The 18,121-nt window shown below is 39.6% G+C and overlaps 1 protein-coding gene and 2 pseudogenes across 1 annotated transcript in view; 1 reads left to right on the top strand and 2 right to left on the bottom strand.

Moving 5' to 3' along the window:
* Window positions 1-3,349: 3,349 nt before the first annotated feature.
* Window positions 3,350-18,121, bottom strand: part of LOC100453944 (septin-7) — a 45,166-nt gene continuing 30,394 nt past the window's right edge. The window contains exons 11-13 of the mRNA XM_054560778.2: window positions 10,878-11,013; window positions 4,696-4,834; window positions 3,350-3,657 (exon numbers count right to left, since the gene is read on the bottom strand). Of these exons, the coding sequence (XP_054416753.1) occupies window positions 3,545-3,657; window positions 4,696-4,834; window positions 10,878-11,013 (388 nt within the window). The 3' untranslated portion in view covers window positions 3,350-3,544. The remainder of the gene's footprint in view (window positions 3,658-4,695; window positions 4,835-10,877; window positions 11,014-18,121) is intronic.
* LOC103889340 (protein phosphatase 1 regulatory subunit 14B-like) lies at window positions 5,554-6,219 on the top strand (annotated as a pseudogene).
* Window positions 6,584-11,002, bottom strand: LOC103889341 (transmembrane protein 250-like; annotated as a pseudogene).

The raw sequence follows: 18,121 nt of genomic DNA, 5'->3' as shown, positions 1-18,121 counted from the left end.
TATCGCCTCAGGACCCTGTAATAATTGCATTAACTGCACAAATTGTACAGCATGTGTGTTTGAGCAGTATGAAATGTGGGCACCTTAAAAAAAGAACAGCATAACAGCAATTGTTCAGGGAATAAGAGAGATAAGCTTAAACTCTGACCACCAGTGAGCTGGACGGAACAGAGCCATATTTCTCTTCTTTCAAAAGCAAATGGGAGAAATATCGCTGAATTCTTTTTCTCAGCATGGAACATCCCCGAGAAAGAGAATGCGCACCTGGGGTAGGTCTCTAAACTGGCCCCCCTGGGCGTGGTCGTCTCTTATGGTCAAGACTGCAGAGGTGAGATAGACTCCAGTCTCCCATAGTGCTCCCAGGCTTATTAGGAAGAGGAAATTCCTGCCTAATAAATTTTGGTCCGACCGGTTGATCTCAAAACCCTGTCTCCTGATAAGATGTTATCAATGACAACGGTGCCCGAAACTTCATTAGCAATTTTAATTTCGCCTCTGTCCTGTGGTCCTGTGATCTCGCCCTGCCTCCACTTGCCTTGTGATGTTCTATTACCCTGTTAAGTATTTGATGTCTGTGACCCACACCTATTCGCACACTCCCTCCCCTTTTGAAACTCCCTAATAAAAACTTGCTGGTTTTTGTGGCTTGTGGGGCATCATGGAACCTACCGACATGTGATGTCTCCCCCAGACGCCCGGCTTTAAAATTTCTCTCTTTTGTACTCTGTCCCTTTATTTCTCAAGCTGGCCAACGCTTAGGGAAAATAGAAAAGAACCTACATAAATATCGGGGCAGGTTCCCTTATATCAATACATATAATCATGGACACTCAAAAATATTTTCATAAGGAAACAACATCAGGTTTGGAGACTGTGATCTAGATAACTTTCTGAGTCAACATTTTGCTCCTGATGCATTCGTTGCTATCAAGCCATCTTTCCTTTTTTCCCCTCACCTACCATATTCTGACTTCTACTCCTAGATTAATTTCTCCAAGAGGACAAAACATATTAAGATGTGGTGGGTCAGAATGTGCAGGTGGTAGTGGTGACACCCAGCTAATGAGTCCGAGAGGCATGGGTCTGTATCTCCTCAAGCTTTCAAGATTACAGGCTGAGCTACACAGAAAGAAGCTCTGTGTCCATTTTATTAGCAACTTCACAACTTGCTTCTGAACCTGATAAGGAAGCAATGGTATCCCATTCCACTAGGTGGCAGCAAAACTTTACCCACAAGGTGCCCAAGTGGTTCACTGGTATTATTAGTGCTAACTTGTTCAGCCCCACTTTATTAGCAGAAAGACAGTGGCTAACAGGATACTTCAATTACATAATGCCTCTGACAGTGGAGAACAGACACTGCCGTTTTACTTTCTACAGGCTGGCCTTTCCTTAGGCCTACCTAAGGCCTTACATGTATTGTGAACGATCCTTGCAGAAATCCACAGACCAAATAGCAAAACGAGCCTTCTAATATACTTAAGACTGGAGTCAACAATAAAAAGACCTAGTAAAGTTATACAGATCCTACATCAGATTCAGGTGACACCCTGGGCATGCCATGGATAAAAACTTCTGAAAGTTTTCATTAGGATGGTAGAACAATGAATGTGTCTTAGAAATTTGTTATTATAATACATACAATTTTGAAATAATATTTCCCAGAAGCAGTAGTACTTAATCAGTTAGGCAGGCAGTCTGTATAAATTTTTTACCTTTGCATTCTCCAAATTCAGTAGGTTGTTCTTAGCCTCCCTAAAACCAAACATTTTTGGCTAGAGATGTTAACCCAATCTCTCAGCACAAACACTGAAAAAAAATAAATAAAAAACACCCAAACAACAGTCTCTGCTATTGACTTATAATTATTCCCTCTGCTTAGGTCATTAATTTAAAAAGTAAATAGGGTAAAACATTTCAAGATAATAAACTGGGCTACATTAATTATACTTAAATTATGTATTATGTTAAAATCTACATCATTTGACCTTGAGAAATTACACCACTCTCTTTCCAGTTAAAAAATTCAGTTTCCAGGGACTTGAGAGTATACCTAATCTCAATGAGTTAGAAACTTCTCAGAGGCCAGGCATGATGGCTCATGCTTGTAATCCCAGAACTTTGGGAGGTTGAGGTGGGTGGATCACTTGAGCTTAGGAGTTCGAGATCGGCCTGGGCCACATAATGAAACCCCATCTCTACAAAAAATACAAAAATTAGCCAGGCATGGTGGTGCACGCCTGCAGTCCCAGCTACTCAAGGGGCTGAGGCAGAAGGACTGCTTGAGCCCAGAGGGTTGAGGCTGCAGTGAGTCGTGTTTGTGCCACTGCACTCCAGCCTGGGCAACGAAGCAAGACCCTGTCTAGAAAAAAAAAAAAATGTTCTCAGAAAAATAAGCATACAAATGAGAGATAGAAATGAATAGAGAGATATGGTATCTCTTAAATTAGAAAATCAGCAAAAGCATATAAGAGATGTCATCACAGAGGAGGCAAATTCAAGTTGAAAAGTTTCTTCTCAAACATACTCTACTCTTGTACATCGACTGTAGAATATTGAAGCCCCCACACTCTATTACATCACTACATGGCTTATTATGTGAATTTTTTACAATACAAACAAAACATACAGAAATGCAATATATGAATACAGCTAAACGCAGAATGGTGACTTTTTTTCTCTTCAAGAGGCCATGATTCCCATTTCTAGTAAAATAAAGAGACTGCATATAGGTAGAAACAGGTTGGTCATTAGCTTTGCCTAGAAATGATTTTGCCTAGAAATGATCTATAAATGCATTTTCCCCCTGCTACTTACCATAAAGTGTAAAAAGGGAGTTAATGCAAAGTTTCCTTGTTGGTTCCTACCATGTGAAAGATGCTGTATTCTATTTTAGCAGGGCCAATATATGGAAAATATCTAAATTAAATGTTATTACAAAAATGAAGCAGTAATGAGACTCTGGCTAAGGAGGGCACTAAATGAGAAAAATATATATTTAACGAATCCAAAACAAACAAACAAAAAGAGATTGTTATTAAAAAAAAAAAACCTCTAGGTGCACTGTAAGCATATAGGGCTATTTTTTTTTCCCCATGTGTATTTGTAAACAATGGAAGTGTCAAAAAATAGGGTCAACTGTGTTAGACTAAATTATATTATTGTATATGCTGCATGGAATGGAAACTTTGTATTATAGTTATCATAGAGAAGCACAGTTTGCATCATGTTATGGCAATTTATCCTCAATGAAAACCTTCCAGAGTCCTTTTTTTTTTTTTTTTGGAATATCCTGTAAAAAATCAAACCACCAGAACATGATTGTACAACAGTAAAATGTTCTCTTGCATTAAACCAAAGACATCTGTTTAATTAAAAAAAAAAAAAGAAAATGTAGGAAAGCTACTTAGAGCTGTTACTTTCTAAGTACACAACACCCTAGATAATTCGAGGCATCTTAATCTCCATCGAGAACAACAACAACAAAAATAATTTTTGTCATGTTGTTAAATCCATCATTATGGATAAAACTAGTGCAAACTGGTCAAACGGATCCAACAATGATGTCCAAGCTGGCATATTGGCAACTAATACGTAACTGGTGGTCAATAGAGGGTTTAAAAGATCTGCCCTTTCTTCTTGTTCTTTTCCAAGGTTCTAAATGATGAAAGGAAAATAATCAAGATGAGTGACCATTTTATAAACATGATAGACAACATGATAACAACAATAGCTAACCCAATTACAACAATGTTGGGATTTTCAGATACTACTTTTTCATTTAAAGAAATCACAAGATTTACAGGTATACAACTAAGACAATGTTAACCTATAATAGTATTTTCTTAGACAATCAAATATTTGACAAAATTCCAGGATAAGCAGTAAAAAATATGGCAAAACCCCACTTTAATATACAAGAACAATTCTTCCCAAATAAAACAGCACAAACTGAAAAATATCAACTGGCATCAAACAGGGTGTTCTTTTCCCCCACTGTCATTTGCATTCTGAAGTGCAACCGCTTTTACAAATCTATTTTCCTCTTCTTTGGGGAAAATGTTAACAGTAGGTTAATGTAGTAGAACAAATGTCAAATCTGAAAATGTTTAGTAATGAAGATAAATTATAGAATCCTTATATGAATGCCACTTTTCAGTTTTAAATGAAACTATGAAGGAAAAGAAAATCAAGGTACAAATATTGAATTTTGTATAAATTAAAGAGAAAGTAACTGATTAGCTGTATTGGAAATTAAATATCTAACATTTTATCTTAAGAATTTTATCGTAAAAACATAATTCAACACAATTAAAATGTACCCCTAAATATATAATAGATTTTGAGCAATGTTCCCTTTGTATGCCAAAATTTGAAAACAACCCTTATGTCCAATAATTGGGGGGAGGAGGTAAGAAATCCAGTTAAGGTGAGTTAATTGGGGAGAATGTTATGAAGCTGCCAAATCATAATCATGAAGATTAAGTCATGGAAAATGTACTGAAAAAATACTGCTAATGGACACAGGCTGTATCCATCCATATAAAAATATTTATCCATGGAAACCGTTGTGTTTGGAATGCATAATGGGTGATGACTTTTTAAGTGTTATTCTAATGTTTTTTTAAATAAGTTAGGAAAACAATTCTTTAAAACATTAATACACACATTTCTGAGTAATCTGCTACTAGTTACCTCGAAGATTCTGTTGTTCTAAAATACGTTGTTGAGCTTCCCAGTTTGATTTCTCATCCTCAAACTGACGACGTTTTTCCTCTAATTCTTTGTGCTGTGCTTCCAAATTCTTTTTCATTTGCTCATGGTGCCGCTGGAGCTAAATCACAGCACAATATATAAAACCAAACTATTTAAGAAATCAGAAGCAGAAGTATGTTTCATCCATACTCCTAATGATAAGAGTATGAGCACTGAATAGTCCTGATGTAAATTCAGAGTACTACCTGGAAAGCACTGTCAAAGACTCCTCCTATTTTAGGACCTGCCACGGAAAAGGCCAATGACCCAAGACAATAATCTTGGGAAACAGAGGGGGAAAAAAAAGCAATAAACTTAACAATGTGTGGTACTTTATAATGGAAAATTACTATCTTATCTCGTTTTTCTTTAATCACAAATATGTTGGAGGCTGGGCAGTGATCACTGTTCTCATTGTACAGATCAGGAAATAGTTGCAGAATTTAAGTGACTTGCCCAAGACTGCTAGCCAGAAAGTGGAAGAACTAGGACTTGAATAAGCCACCCAATTCCAAGTGTAGAAAGCTAAGACAAGTGAAAAGAAAGCAGGTACTTTAGGACCCTAAGAGCTCAAAGATGCCAGTGAAGTACTCCGATTCCTGTAAGCAGTCTTTCTCAGACACTGGTCTTCATTCAAATCACCTGGGATGTTTGTTAAAAATATAGAATCCTGGACCTCACTCAGATGTACTGAATTAGAATATCTGGGTGTTAAGGGGTGGCGGTCGCGGGGACAAAGGGCAGGCGGATCGGCGGGGAGGGAGCGGGGCGCGGCCAGGCCCTGCCCGGGGGCTCCGCATGCTGCAGCTGCCCCCGGGTACCCCCGCCGCTGCCCTCGCCGCCGAGCAGCATGGAGCGGAGCCGGGGACCTAACCCGAGCCAGCCGGCCGGCCTCCCGGAGGCGGCGGCGCAGGGAAGGGCCCAACGCGTGCACGTGGTCCCGGCGGCCGCCAAGGCAGACAGCGGCACCGCACGGGGGCGCTGCGTTGGCGGCCCTGGACCCCAGGCCGGGCAGTGGCGGCCCAGGACCACGCGTCTACTTTCAGAGCCCCTCTGGGGCCGCAGGAGACAGCCTAGTGAGGCGCCAACGGAAGGTCACCGTCAAGTATGAGGGCAAGGAGCTACGGAAGCGCCTCAACCTAGAGGAGTGGATCCTGGAGCAGCTCACGTGCCTCTGCGACTGCCAGGAAGAGTAGATCCCAGAACTGGAGATTGACGTGGATGTGCACCTGGACATGGAGACTGACGATGCCTGGGCTGCCAGGGTCAAGGAGCTGCTGGTTGACTGTTACAAACCCACAGAGGCCTTCATCTCTGGCCTCCTGGACAAGATCCGGGGCATGCAGAAGCTGAGCACACCCCAGAAGAAATGACGGTCCCCGACCCAGGCTAACGGTGGCTCCCACAGGACAATCGCTGCCCCCCGACCTCATAGCAACAGCAATAGTGGGGGACCCTACGGCCAGGCCTGATGCCATGAGCAGGGCTCCTCGTGCCCCTGGCCCGGGGTCTCTTCCTCTGCCCCCTCAGTTTTCACTTTTGGGGTTTTTGTTACTAAAGTGGTGGGACTTTTTGTGTTTTTATATTGACTCTGCAGCGCGGGCCCTTTTTAGCTAGGATCCGCCTTTGGTGCAACTAAAAAAAAAAAAAAAAAAAAAGAATATCTGGGTGTTAAGTCTGGAAATGCGGATTTTCAACAAGTTACAGTGATTCTAATGCAGGTGGTCCTTCCTCCGCTGTGCATTAATGCTGTAAAGAATGCTGACTGAGAGGTGGGAAACACTCATGCAAAGTAACTGAAGAAACAAAGAGCTTTACGTCCAAGAGATCATTAGATAAGTAATTTCATTTAGGCGCAAGTCAATCCATTTCTGAAAAAAAACAGTCAACAAATTTTAAAAATCAGATTAAATCCTACTATGCCAAATACCCAAGGGCTATTCAAAACCTTCAGTTATCCAGGAATTATGTTCTGTTATAGATTTTACTACATTGGTGAGTTAACATCTTGAATTTGGATTATAATATAATTTTGCATACAATTTGTTTTCTTTTTTGCAAGCCCGAAGTGACTTCAGATTTATTCCTATTTCAATTATTTCATGCAATTCCTACAAAACAAAATCACCTAAGACACATTTAAGCAAACATGAGTCAAATCAGGTGAAATCTTCCTGATGACAGCAAACAAGTTACTAAGAAAATGTCAGAAAGTAGGAACATAAGAAAGTGTCTCTAGTTATTTTTTTAAATGCAAGGGAACCACATATACACAATTCAGAATAGTAGTTACCTCTGGGAATGGAGAGAGGGATACAATAGAGGACAGGCACACAGGGTCTTCAAATGAGTTGATAACATTCTATTTTTTTAAGCCAGTGGTGGGGCTTACAGTGTTCATCATTCCTTAACTTACATTTATGTCATATGTAAGTAATTATCTTTTGTGTTAACTGCATGTAGATAAAGGTATAGGTCACAATCTCACTCTTAAGAAACCCGTGGGGTCAGATGCCTTTCAAAGTTCAATATTTTTCTGTTATTAAAATGACAACACTGCTTAGAAAGGGAGTATATGTTTATAAAATACCTCCTGGGCTATCTGGGGCAACAACTATAATCAAACACATTACTTTTTATTTTTTTCAGTAAAATATATAAATATTCACAATATGTAGGATTAAAACTTAGTTCATCTTAGATTTTGCAGTTTTCAGAGCTTTTTCCATTCTGAAATTGTGAAAAACAGGACTGTAGACCTATCTAGCAATTAACAGCAAACCTAAAAATTAACTGGGTTTAAATGCTGGCATACTAAGTTAACTTATCCTTCTCATCTATAAAGGGGAGATGGGCAATAATATCCTTGTAGGGCTGTGGTGTGCACTAGATGACACAATAAATGAAAGATGCTTGGTGCTGTGGCTGATGTACCGTGCTGCTGGCTGTGCCCCAAATATTTCCAGCATAATGAATTTAAGGAGAAACTGTATTAAGGCTAAAAGGGTTTCTTTACCTATTTATGTATTTACATGTATCATATACATGATGATTTGCAAACTCATTACCACAGGGATGTTGGTAAACACACTCTAGATGTGGTTTCATAAAAGACAAAGCATCTAGAATGGGCATGCCTAATTCTCTAATGGCTTAGGGTATTAGTGGGAACTTGGCCCAGAGCTCTTCACGCGTCCTTTAAATGTTAACATTCCATCCTTCAAAGAGTAGTTCTCAGCATATACCGGAGGCTTTAAGACGCTGCTGGTGCTACACAAGCTCCGGGGCTGTGGTTGCCACACTGAAGCCTCTGCCGCCTGCTCCGGACACTCGGACACGCAAGTCCCCATCCTGGCTCACTGCAGCCTCAATCTCCCAGGCTTTCTTTGAGGGTGTTCCCTCAAAGAAAGAGGCCCAAAGCCCTCCCCCGCAAAAAAAGCCAGAAAGGAATGGAGGTTCCTCCCCAGAAATCCACAGCATCTGCAGGACATACAGCCCTCCAGGAACAGGCAGACAGGCCAGTGTTGCTGGAGTTGGCCCCTGGCTCCCGGGGTTCCCCTAGGCCAGCCCGAGCTGGGAGCCTGCTGACACCCCTCCCACCTGAGCCCCACTCCGGCCCCCTGCTAGACTGCATCTACACAATCCAAGGTGACCCTGAAGGATAGCTGGGGCCTCAGAGCCCACACAGCCCCTCAGGTGAGACACAGAGGGTGGTCCGCGGGCAGTGCCAGGCCTCAGGCGGCCCAGGGCAGAGTAAGCAGCTTTGTGGCAGTGTGGTGTGTCAGGGAGGGGGGCCTTCCGTGTCCCGTTGGCTGCGGCTGGGACCAGGGCACGCAGGAAGGGGCTGTGCAGCCAGGCGGGCCCCCCCTCTCCGGATTTGCTCCTGGGCACACAGCCCTCTGTGTCCAGCGGCCTCTCAGGGTGATGTCTAAAGTCCCTGGCAGCTGTGGTCCTGGAGAGAGGCCCACCCCGCAGTACGACCTCAAGACGTGTGAGCAGGAGCCACCAGCAGGTGGGCGCCGCCCCTGAGAGTGCACACGGGGAGGTTGAGAGCAGGAAGCCAGCCTAGGGACGGCGTTCGCACCATCACGGAAGTCTTAGCCCTTTCTTTTCTCTCCGTGGGCGCCGGGCAGCAGCGACTGCCTGCGGGATGGGCGGAAGGGAAGGCCCTGGCCGATCCCACCCATGGAGAGGACACAGCCACAGGCCGGGACGATACATCAAGCTCGCGCCCACGGCCCTCACATGTCCACAAAGACCATGAAGCACCAGCCCAGGCCCCCAACCAGCAGCATGGTGACGTGGATGCTGTAGATGAGCAGCTCGTTCACCAGGCGGAAGTCCACGCGCCAGCGGCCCAGCAGCAGCAGCAGCACCCACAGCTTGCGCTGGAAGCTCAGGAGGACGCTAACGCCCAGGTACTGCAGGCAGAAGAAGGCGGCCAGCGTGCCCCAGTGAACAGGATGCAGCTGAAGTAGAGCAGGAAGTGGATGAAGCCCTACAGCCAGCGCGTCTTGATGCACACCTCGAAGTTGTTGTACTTGGTGCGGGCCAGGTGGGAGGCGCCCACGGGCCCACAGACCGCATGCAGGCAGGTGGTGTATGGACCATGGAAGGAGCACACCCGCCGCGGAATGGGCATGACCGGCATTGGACTCCGGCGGCAGCGGCGTCCAAGCTACGGTCAGCATAAGGGTCATGGGTGCCTACGCCTGGGAGCCCGCAGCTGAGCCTCGGGGGAGGCGTTGGCCCGATGCCCTCTCCGCTGCGGCGCCAGTGTCCCGAAGCTCCCGGCAGGCCGGTGGTGCTGGGGGCCGGGCCTGCTGTACCTCGCGGCTCCATGCGCAGGGCAGCTGCATGGTGCAGAGGCGCACGGCTCGGGGTGCTGGCGGGGCAGCTACGGAGGTGGTTCACGCGTCCCCGGCTAGGGTTGCCCCACAGGGGAAGGGGCGCCTGGGCGCGGCCGCCGGAGGCGTTTGGCCTAGCTTGGGAGCCGTAGAGCCCTTCCTCGACCACCACCTTAGGGCGGCCTCACGTCCCCTCCACCCACGCGGACCGAGCTGCGCTTCCCTTCCCCCTGCTCGGGGCCCGCGCTGGGCGTCCCGGACTCGACGCTTCTCGAGGGCCTGTAATTTTTAATTATAACAGATTTATGTTGAGAAAACTTCATACTGAAATCACTGATTTATTTTGGGATTACCCAATTTTTTTCTACTATTCTCAGATATCTATCAAACTACTGCTCTAGGGATTCTTATGTTAAGTTTATCCTTTTCTCCATCTTTTCTTTCTTGCCACCTACTGAAGGAAATGTCTCCAAGGTCTTTTTGATTAATAGAAACTAAATGTATAACTCGACATCTAGAAGGGTTTCAAGATAGTAGATATGTCTGCTGGGATGTTTTGTCATTGACAAATATGTGTATAGATGCACTTCCTCCTCCTGGAGATGAGGCTAGGACCCCACATGTTCTGGGAAGGGGTCACGAGACCTCTGCTCCTTGAGTTACCTGCCTGTCTCATTCCTCTGTGTGTGCTCAAGGTGGTCATTACCCTGCCCAATGTTGCGACGGTAGGAGTTCCCTTGACACTACATTATAAACAAGGCCCAACCTGTTAGCAAAAATATCACATTCCCTAATTTTCTCTCCTTTAACTGTGTGTAATTTATCCAGGCATGTCTTTAGTTCAATAAAGGTTATTTCCCTTTTTCATTCATACACAAATAAGTCTGGTCAATTATTATTATCCTAACACTAGTTTTTATGCATACATCCACCCCAAACTCTCATCTTTAGTGTTCTTATGCCACCTGTATGGAATGGCTTATAATTTTATTTTTCACAACTCACACTTGTTCATTATAACTTTAATAATTCATTGTAAGTATTCTATTAGGCTGTCCTACCTAATACACTATGTCCAAGCACTTATGTATTGAAGTCCATATTATTTTATTGTAAACAGTGCTTGCTTCTAGAAATTTCTCCATTTTGTTACACTAGGGTATTAATTTTTAAAAAATATGTATAAGAAGGTTATATTATCTATAAATTTTACTGAAGATACTATTTAAAAAGGAACACAATGTCTGCTAAGAGATGGAATATTGGACTGATTACCTCAGCTTCAGAGTCCTTCAGTTTTTGAACTTTTTCTTTGACCTTCATCTCAAACACCTGCTCCATCTCCATCTCCATCTTCTTAATTTTAGCTACTTGCTCCCTTCTTTCTTCTTCCATTTGTGCCAGAGGGCTCCTGTCATGAATATTAAGGGTAATCATTAAATGTCTGTGAATAAAAATTATAATAGAACTATGAAACAGTTTGATGAAAACAAAGAGAGATGCTATATATGTATATATGCCATTATTAATATATTTATAACACAGAATTTCTTTCCGTGATATTTCATATATAAAACTTATGAAAAAAATGTAAAAAGCAAAGATGTTCTCTAAACCTACTACATATCAAATCTAAGGATGATGACATACCAAATAAACTGTAGAAGGAAAATGGGGGAAAAAATTCCCAAAATACATTCACAGAATAAAATATCAGAAGAAAATCATTTAATTTTGTTCTTTAAACAATATTTTAACATGAAAAACAGAAAATGAGTAATGAAGTTAATGTATGTAGAGTATTTTTAGTTTTACCAAAATTTCAAGTGTTACAATCTCTTCTAAGACAGCTACTAACACCACAAAAATGAACAATATTATTATTTATTTTGGTAACTGAACTGATATGCTGGAAATCACTACTAGTCAATACCTAGAACACTATTTAGGTATACAGAATATTTCTAGGCCCTTTATGGTAACTTCAGTGCTCTTGAAAATTCATTCCACTTGGCCGGGCGTGGTGGCTCATGCCTGTAATCCCAGCACTTTGGGAGGCCGAGGCGGGTGGATCACCAGGTCAGGAGATCAAGACCATCCTGGCTAACATGGTGAAACACCATCTCTACTGAAAAAAAAATACAAAAAATTAGCTGGGCATGGTGGCAGGCGCCTGTAGTCCCATCTATTCGGGAGGCTGAGGCAGGAGAATGGTGTGAACCTGGGAAGTGGAGCTTGCAGTGAGCCGAGATCACGCCACTGCACTCCAGCCTGGGTGACAGAGAGAGACTCCATCTCAAAAAAAAAAAAATTAATTCCACTTAACTCAAATATTTCAGTCTTAAATTCAATGATTTAAAACACACACACACACTTTAGAGATAATCAGAAGCAAATATTTTATTTTTTTAAATGCCAGAATATACACATAAGCATAGTTAAATTAAAAAAAAAATGTTCACTCTGTTGATGTTAAAGTCCATGGACTCAAATCTCTTTGGACAACTGTGTTCAAAATTTTTCACACTGAGATATATTTACAGGTGGGATTTATGTTAAGGCCAATATACTTACTCACAGAGACACAAGAGAATACCAAAGTATCTAGTGCTTTCAGCCCAGGAGCAGAAAGAGAAGTGGGCTCTTTGCTTTGAGAGTCTCTGAAAATTATTCAATACCCTGGGACAAATTAAATGACGTAGATCCTTCTTTGAATTTGTTAATAAAGCATGCTTGTTTTGTCTCCATAAAAACAGGCTTTGACCATTAAGGTTTATATTTTAAATGGGTAAATTTTATTGTAATACACTAATTTTAAGAAAAGAATTAACTCATGGCTTAAAAACAAAAACCAGACCTTGGATTTCACCCATAACTTTACGGCTGGTCATTTTAACCCTGATTTGACACACTCTTATTATGGTGTCTTTTCTCCTTATTTGGCTAAATATTTCTGACCATCATAGCAATCTTTTCTATAAAGGAAGCAGGCAAGAGAGCTAGAGTGAAAATGTTAAAAACAAAACAAAAAAGACAATACTGGCTACCAGTTTTTCTTAATTAAGATGATCTGTTTTCGCAATTGCGTAAATTAGAATAAAATGTTATTTAACTCAAGGATATTTCTTCACTGAAAGAAAACTTACTTCTACATGCAAACCTGCCATATACTTTTCCAATTAAGCAATGGATCAAAAGTTCTGAAAATGAAAGTAACCAGACATATTAACTTAGAACAAGAACCTGCATTTTAAAAGCGAGTCAGCTGAGGCCGGGCGCGGTGGCTCACGCCTGTAATCCTAGCACTTTGGGAGGCCAAGGCGGATGGATCACGAGGTCAGGAGATCGAGACCATCCTGGCTAACACACTGAAATCCCGTCTCTACTAAAAATACAAAAAATTAGCTGGGAGTGGTGGCACCCGGGAGGCAGAGCTTGCAGTGAGCGGAGATCATGCCACTGCACTTCAGCCTGGGCAACAGAGCGAGACTCCGTCTCCAAAAAAAAAAAAAACAAAAAAAAGTGGAGTCAGCTGAAATACATTTTCAAGTGTAAATATCTTTTTTTTTTTTTTTTTTGGTTAAAAGTTGATGAGATCCTTCTTAATAATATATTTCTCATATTAATGGCAGGTGTTTTTCAATATAGTTGCCTTTGATCTCCTGAGCACACACAGTGTCAGTGACTGCCCTGAAACAGCATACCAAATGTCTTTGCCAGCATTCTTCCAGTGAAAGGGTCCAAAGCTTTTGTTACATTTTCAAAGAGTCTATAATTCCCACTGTCCCCTAACACCCCAAAAATCTTTTTTAGGCTCTAGAAAAGAAATAATCTAAAAACAATTAATTGCTAACCTTAAATAACCGAATATGTATATTTAAGCAACTTAAGATTATTCAACAATATAATTGTGATTGTAAATACATTAAATTAAAAATCATATATAATTAAATATCTACTCCTACTTATATAACTCATCTATAAAATGTTTATTTTACTTTATCCTTGGGAAGGAGCAGGTAATTTTGCTACCTAAATTATTATTTAAATAACTACAGGGGAAAATAAGAGACTGCAGAGAAAACATGCAATGATGTTTCAAAATCTTCTTTTAGGCCAGGCACAGTGGCTCACGCCTGTAATCCCAGCACTTTGGGAGGCCAAGGCCGCCAGATCACAAGGTCAGTAGTTCAAAACCAGCCTGGACAACATGGTGAAACCTCATCTATACTAAAAATACAAAAATTAGCCAGATGTGCTGGTCCACACCTGTAATCCCAGCTACTTGGGAGGCTGAGGCAGGAGAATTGCTTGAACCCAGGAGGCAAAAGTTGCAGTGAGCCAAGATCGTGCCACTGCACTCCAGCCTGGGTGACAGAGCAGGGCTCCATCTCGAAGGGGAAAAAAAAAACTTCTTTTAAATTCAAAATTTAAGTATTAAAAATGCCTGTATAGTAAAACTACTATGTCTTTGGAAAAACAATTCCCCGCCTTACATGCCTTCAACTGTATCATATCTAAAGGAACAAAAATTAGCGATTTAGCACATTAAAAGTAAAGCATGCTAAAAGCTTCAATTAAAGGCAAATGCGTAGCTTTCACAATTAAATTATGAAGGTATGTGCCCTAAATAAAAAATTTACAGTAAAATTCGCTAAAGCTAATTTATTTCCCAAATTATGTTCGTAATCATTACACTAAATCACTATGAAAATAAATATGCTGTGCAATTATCTTCTGAAAGTCTGTTCAAAGTTCTAAACCTGCTAAATGTGTGTACTTTCTAAAAGAAATTTGCAATATTTAACAGTTAAGATACTGTAAGTTTTTAGGCTTGTAAAAATAATCTGACCAAACATACTCAAATACTGTGAAAAAATGTTCATGCATATTTAAAATGAATTTTTTGAAGTCTCTCACCAGTAAAAATATTTCACATTTTTAATTTTTAAATTAACGCCTCACTTCTAGACATCTTTATTAATTTTTAGAAAATCGAAACAAAAAATAATGCTTACAAGGCAGAAAATACAGGGAGATCACTTTTTGTCTTCACATTTACTATTTTTTTCCAAGTAAAACCTTTTATTAAACAGCTGGAAAAACCATTTAAGTTATATCATTGCCTGCCTGCTTTTAAATAGGAAACTCTTACCCACACACATATAGTAGTAAAGCTTATAAACCTATCAGCAAAATTAAAAACCCAAAGAAATGAAAAAAGCCTAGTAAAACAAGCAAAAGTAAATGGTTACAACATAACCCGAATATGAAACTAAATCCCCAAAGATTTAGCTCCTTCTAGGGTTGTCTTTATAAGGTTAAACTTCCTGCAAGCCACATCCCTTCATGTGACCAATAAGAGAATTACAGCCACCACATAAGGATGACCTAGTCAAGTTCTGCTTTGCTGCATTACATGTGACCCACCCTTGGAGTATAATAAAAAACAATCATGTTTCATTTAAATTATGTGTGGTTGTCTTTCCTAAAGAATACATTAAGCAAGTAGATTTACATACTTTTTCGCTCCAGTGGTTAGTAGGTCACTATGTGCAAAATTTTCCAAAGGACTTTCACTTAAATAATTTGAAAGATCAATAAAAATTTCCAAAAATTTTGAGTAATAATGGTTGCCAACATCTTGTTTTGCCAAGTAAGAGTATTAAAACCAAACATAAACAAAACTCCAACTACTATCATTTTAATTTTATGAAAGGACACTTGAATAAAGAGTAAAAGATATAACTAAATAAGTTTAATTTTTTGAAACAACTTGAAATTTTCAGAAAATTGTCTTTATTTCTATTTAGATCAATGAAAACTCTTGTATGAAGAATTCTGAGGATCTGCCTTTGGAACCTGTATTTTTAGTCATTTACTTATAAAGTTTTCCCAAGATGACTGATGGAAAAGGCTATGGAGAACAGAAAAATAAATTAACATAAGGGAAAGAGAGGCTAGTGTGTGCCCCAACTTGGAGAAGGTATCTATTGTCACAATTGGTACCAATGATACACATCAGTTCTGAAAAAGAGTCACCAATCAAATGTGATTTTAAGTAAAAGGTACAAGGAAGATCAAGAAAAAAGGAGGCAGATAAAAGTTCAAGAAGGAAGTTTAACAAGATGGCCCTCCTCTTATTGGGAATCACTTCCTTTAAGAGATCAGCAATCTGATATGACCAACTCTTCTCCCCTTTCCTTTACAGACCCTTGCTGAATTTCCTTTGATTTGAGAGGCTACCCTTTCTGCGGCTTTCAGCCACCCACTACCCTCCAGAAGGGACGCAAGATACATTCTCTAAGGAATTAAGAAGTACTTTGATGGCTCCATACATTCTTTGTCAGAAACAGGTAATTACTGGACAGCTGCTAAGAACAGCATCCACTTCTCCAGATCTAACCTTGAGATAAATCATAGCTGACTGAACAAGTTCAGCTATTCTTCAGATTTAAAGAACACATCTAATTCTTGTTTTAAGTCCCTCTAAAATAGAATTGTTCCAGGGCTATTAACAGAAAGGCACATTTTCAGACATCTACACATATATTTTTAATTTTTATTTTTATTTCATGTTTCAATAGCCTCTACAGTTTGCCCAAAACTACCTCAGAAAATTTAAATATAAGATAAATTGATCTACAGTCATGCACTGCTGAACAATGGGGATACATTCAGAGAAATTCATTTGTCATTGTGTGAACAACACAGAGTGTACTTACACAACCGTAGATAGTATAACCTACTACACACTTAGGCTCTATGGTATAGACATTATAATATTATGGGATCTTGTCGTATATGCAGTCAGTCATTGACCAAAACATCGTTATGTGGCACATGAATGTATTTTACTATTCAATGTCTAACATCTTTAAAAAGTTTAGCTTATATTCTAAAACCAAAGTGTGATTAGCACTTTGTGAAACATACATTGCCAAAGATCAACTTAACTATAAATTTTCAATAGGTTCATGTTCCATTCCAAAATTCTTGCAACTCTCAACCCCTCCCCACTACCACTGTTAAAAGAATATGCTATGGAGAGTCGCATGAGAGCAATACAAAAAGAAGATTAAAAGAAGCCTAACTCATAACTGCTTACTTCACTTATTTAAACATTAGTCTTTCTTTTCAGTTATTCATGGATATGTACTGAGCTATGAGGAAAAGCACCTTACATCAGCTAAAGCACCATAAGTTATTAATTACTTTTAAAGAAAAATTTAACAAAAATATTTTTTGAAATTGCTAACATTTTCAAGATAATGTAAGATACAACCAATAGATAAACTTCTAAGCGATTTCTTTCAGATTCAGTATGTTATTCAATGAAGTAGTAACAATCTAATTTATCAAATCATATCAAATATCTATTCCAATTACAGCCATTCCCTAGTTGGCTTGATCTTCTCAAATGTTTATTTTCCTACTTATTATTAACATAAAATAAAATATGCTAGCTCCTGGGACAATTTGCTTTTTAGCAATGCAAACATTTCTTTTCTTATTCGCATAGACAAAGTATGGTATGATTCCTCTCTTTAAGAGATATATTTCCTGTAGAATTCTACTATTTATGTTTTCACCTGGGATATAGTTTAACTCACGTATCCACACAGAATTTTGTGTATGCGGAAAAAAACTTAATGATACTGTAAAGTTTACTATTTTTCTCTGAATTATCTTACCTGCATCCAACAGCACTATTTTAAAAAGCCTTACATTTGAGACATGGGAACAATTAAACAATTCCTTATATCGACAACATAACAAATGTTTTAAAAAATATATTGTGTAAGTACATATATTTTTTGTATATTTTGTATATTTTCTTTTAATATACAAAATTATCAGTAGCTTTGTGTATGTGTTTCTTTTAATGAGTTAAAACGTTCATCATTAATGAGAATAAGTTTAAAGTGAATTAGGATTTTATGAACAATATTCACTATGATGGATCCTTAAATTTTTGTGCCAAAGTTGCTCAATAAACATTTTGCTAAAAAGAGATAAAAAGCCTTCCTTTTGTTCATGTATTGAGGCTTACCTCAAACAGAATCTTGTATTTTAAATATTTAAGAAGGGACATTTTTCTATTCCATGATAAAGCATGTTAACCACTATGGAAAACATCATAGCTACTTTGAGAACTTGTATTATGTATTTATATAGTTGATCCGTCAGGATTATTTTCTAATGGTAGATAACACTGAGCTACAAATGCACATTATTTAAAATGGTTTCGTAATACAGCTATGCACTGCATAATGATATTTCAGTCAACAAGGGACTGCATATATGATGGTGGCCCATAGGAACTGAAAAATTCCTACTGCCCAGTAGCATTTTGATGATCTTGACCCTGAATAGGCCTAGGCTAACGTGTAAGTTTATGTCTTCGTTTTTAACAAAAAAAAATTTTAAGTGAAAAAAGAAAGAACTTTTAAAATAGAAAAAAGCTTATGGGATAAAGATTATAAAGATAATATTTTTGTACATCTGTTCATGTGTTT

The sequence above is a fragment of the Pongo abelii genome, chromosome 6 (assembly GCF_028885655.2).
Source record: "Pongo abelii isolate AG06213 chromosome 6, NHGRI_mPonAbe1-v2.0_pri, whole genome shotgun sequence".
Taxonomy (NCBI): Eukaryota; Metazoa; Chordata; class Mammalia; order Primates; family Hominidae; genus Pongo; species Pongo abelii.
Note: the sequence above shows the minus strand (reverse complement) of the source record. Positions and strands in the feature narration are given on the sequence as shown.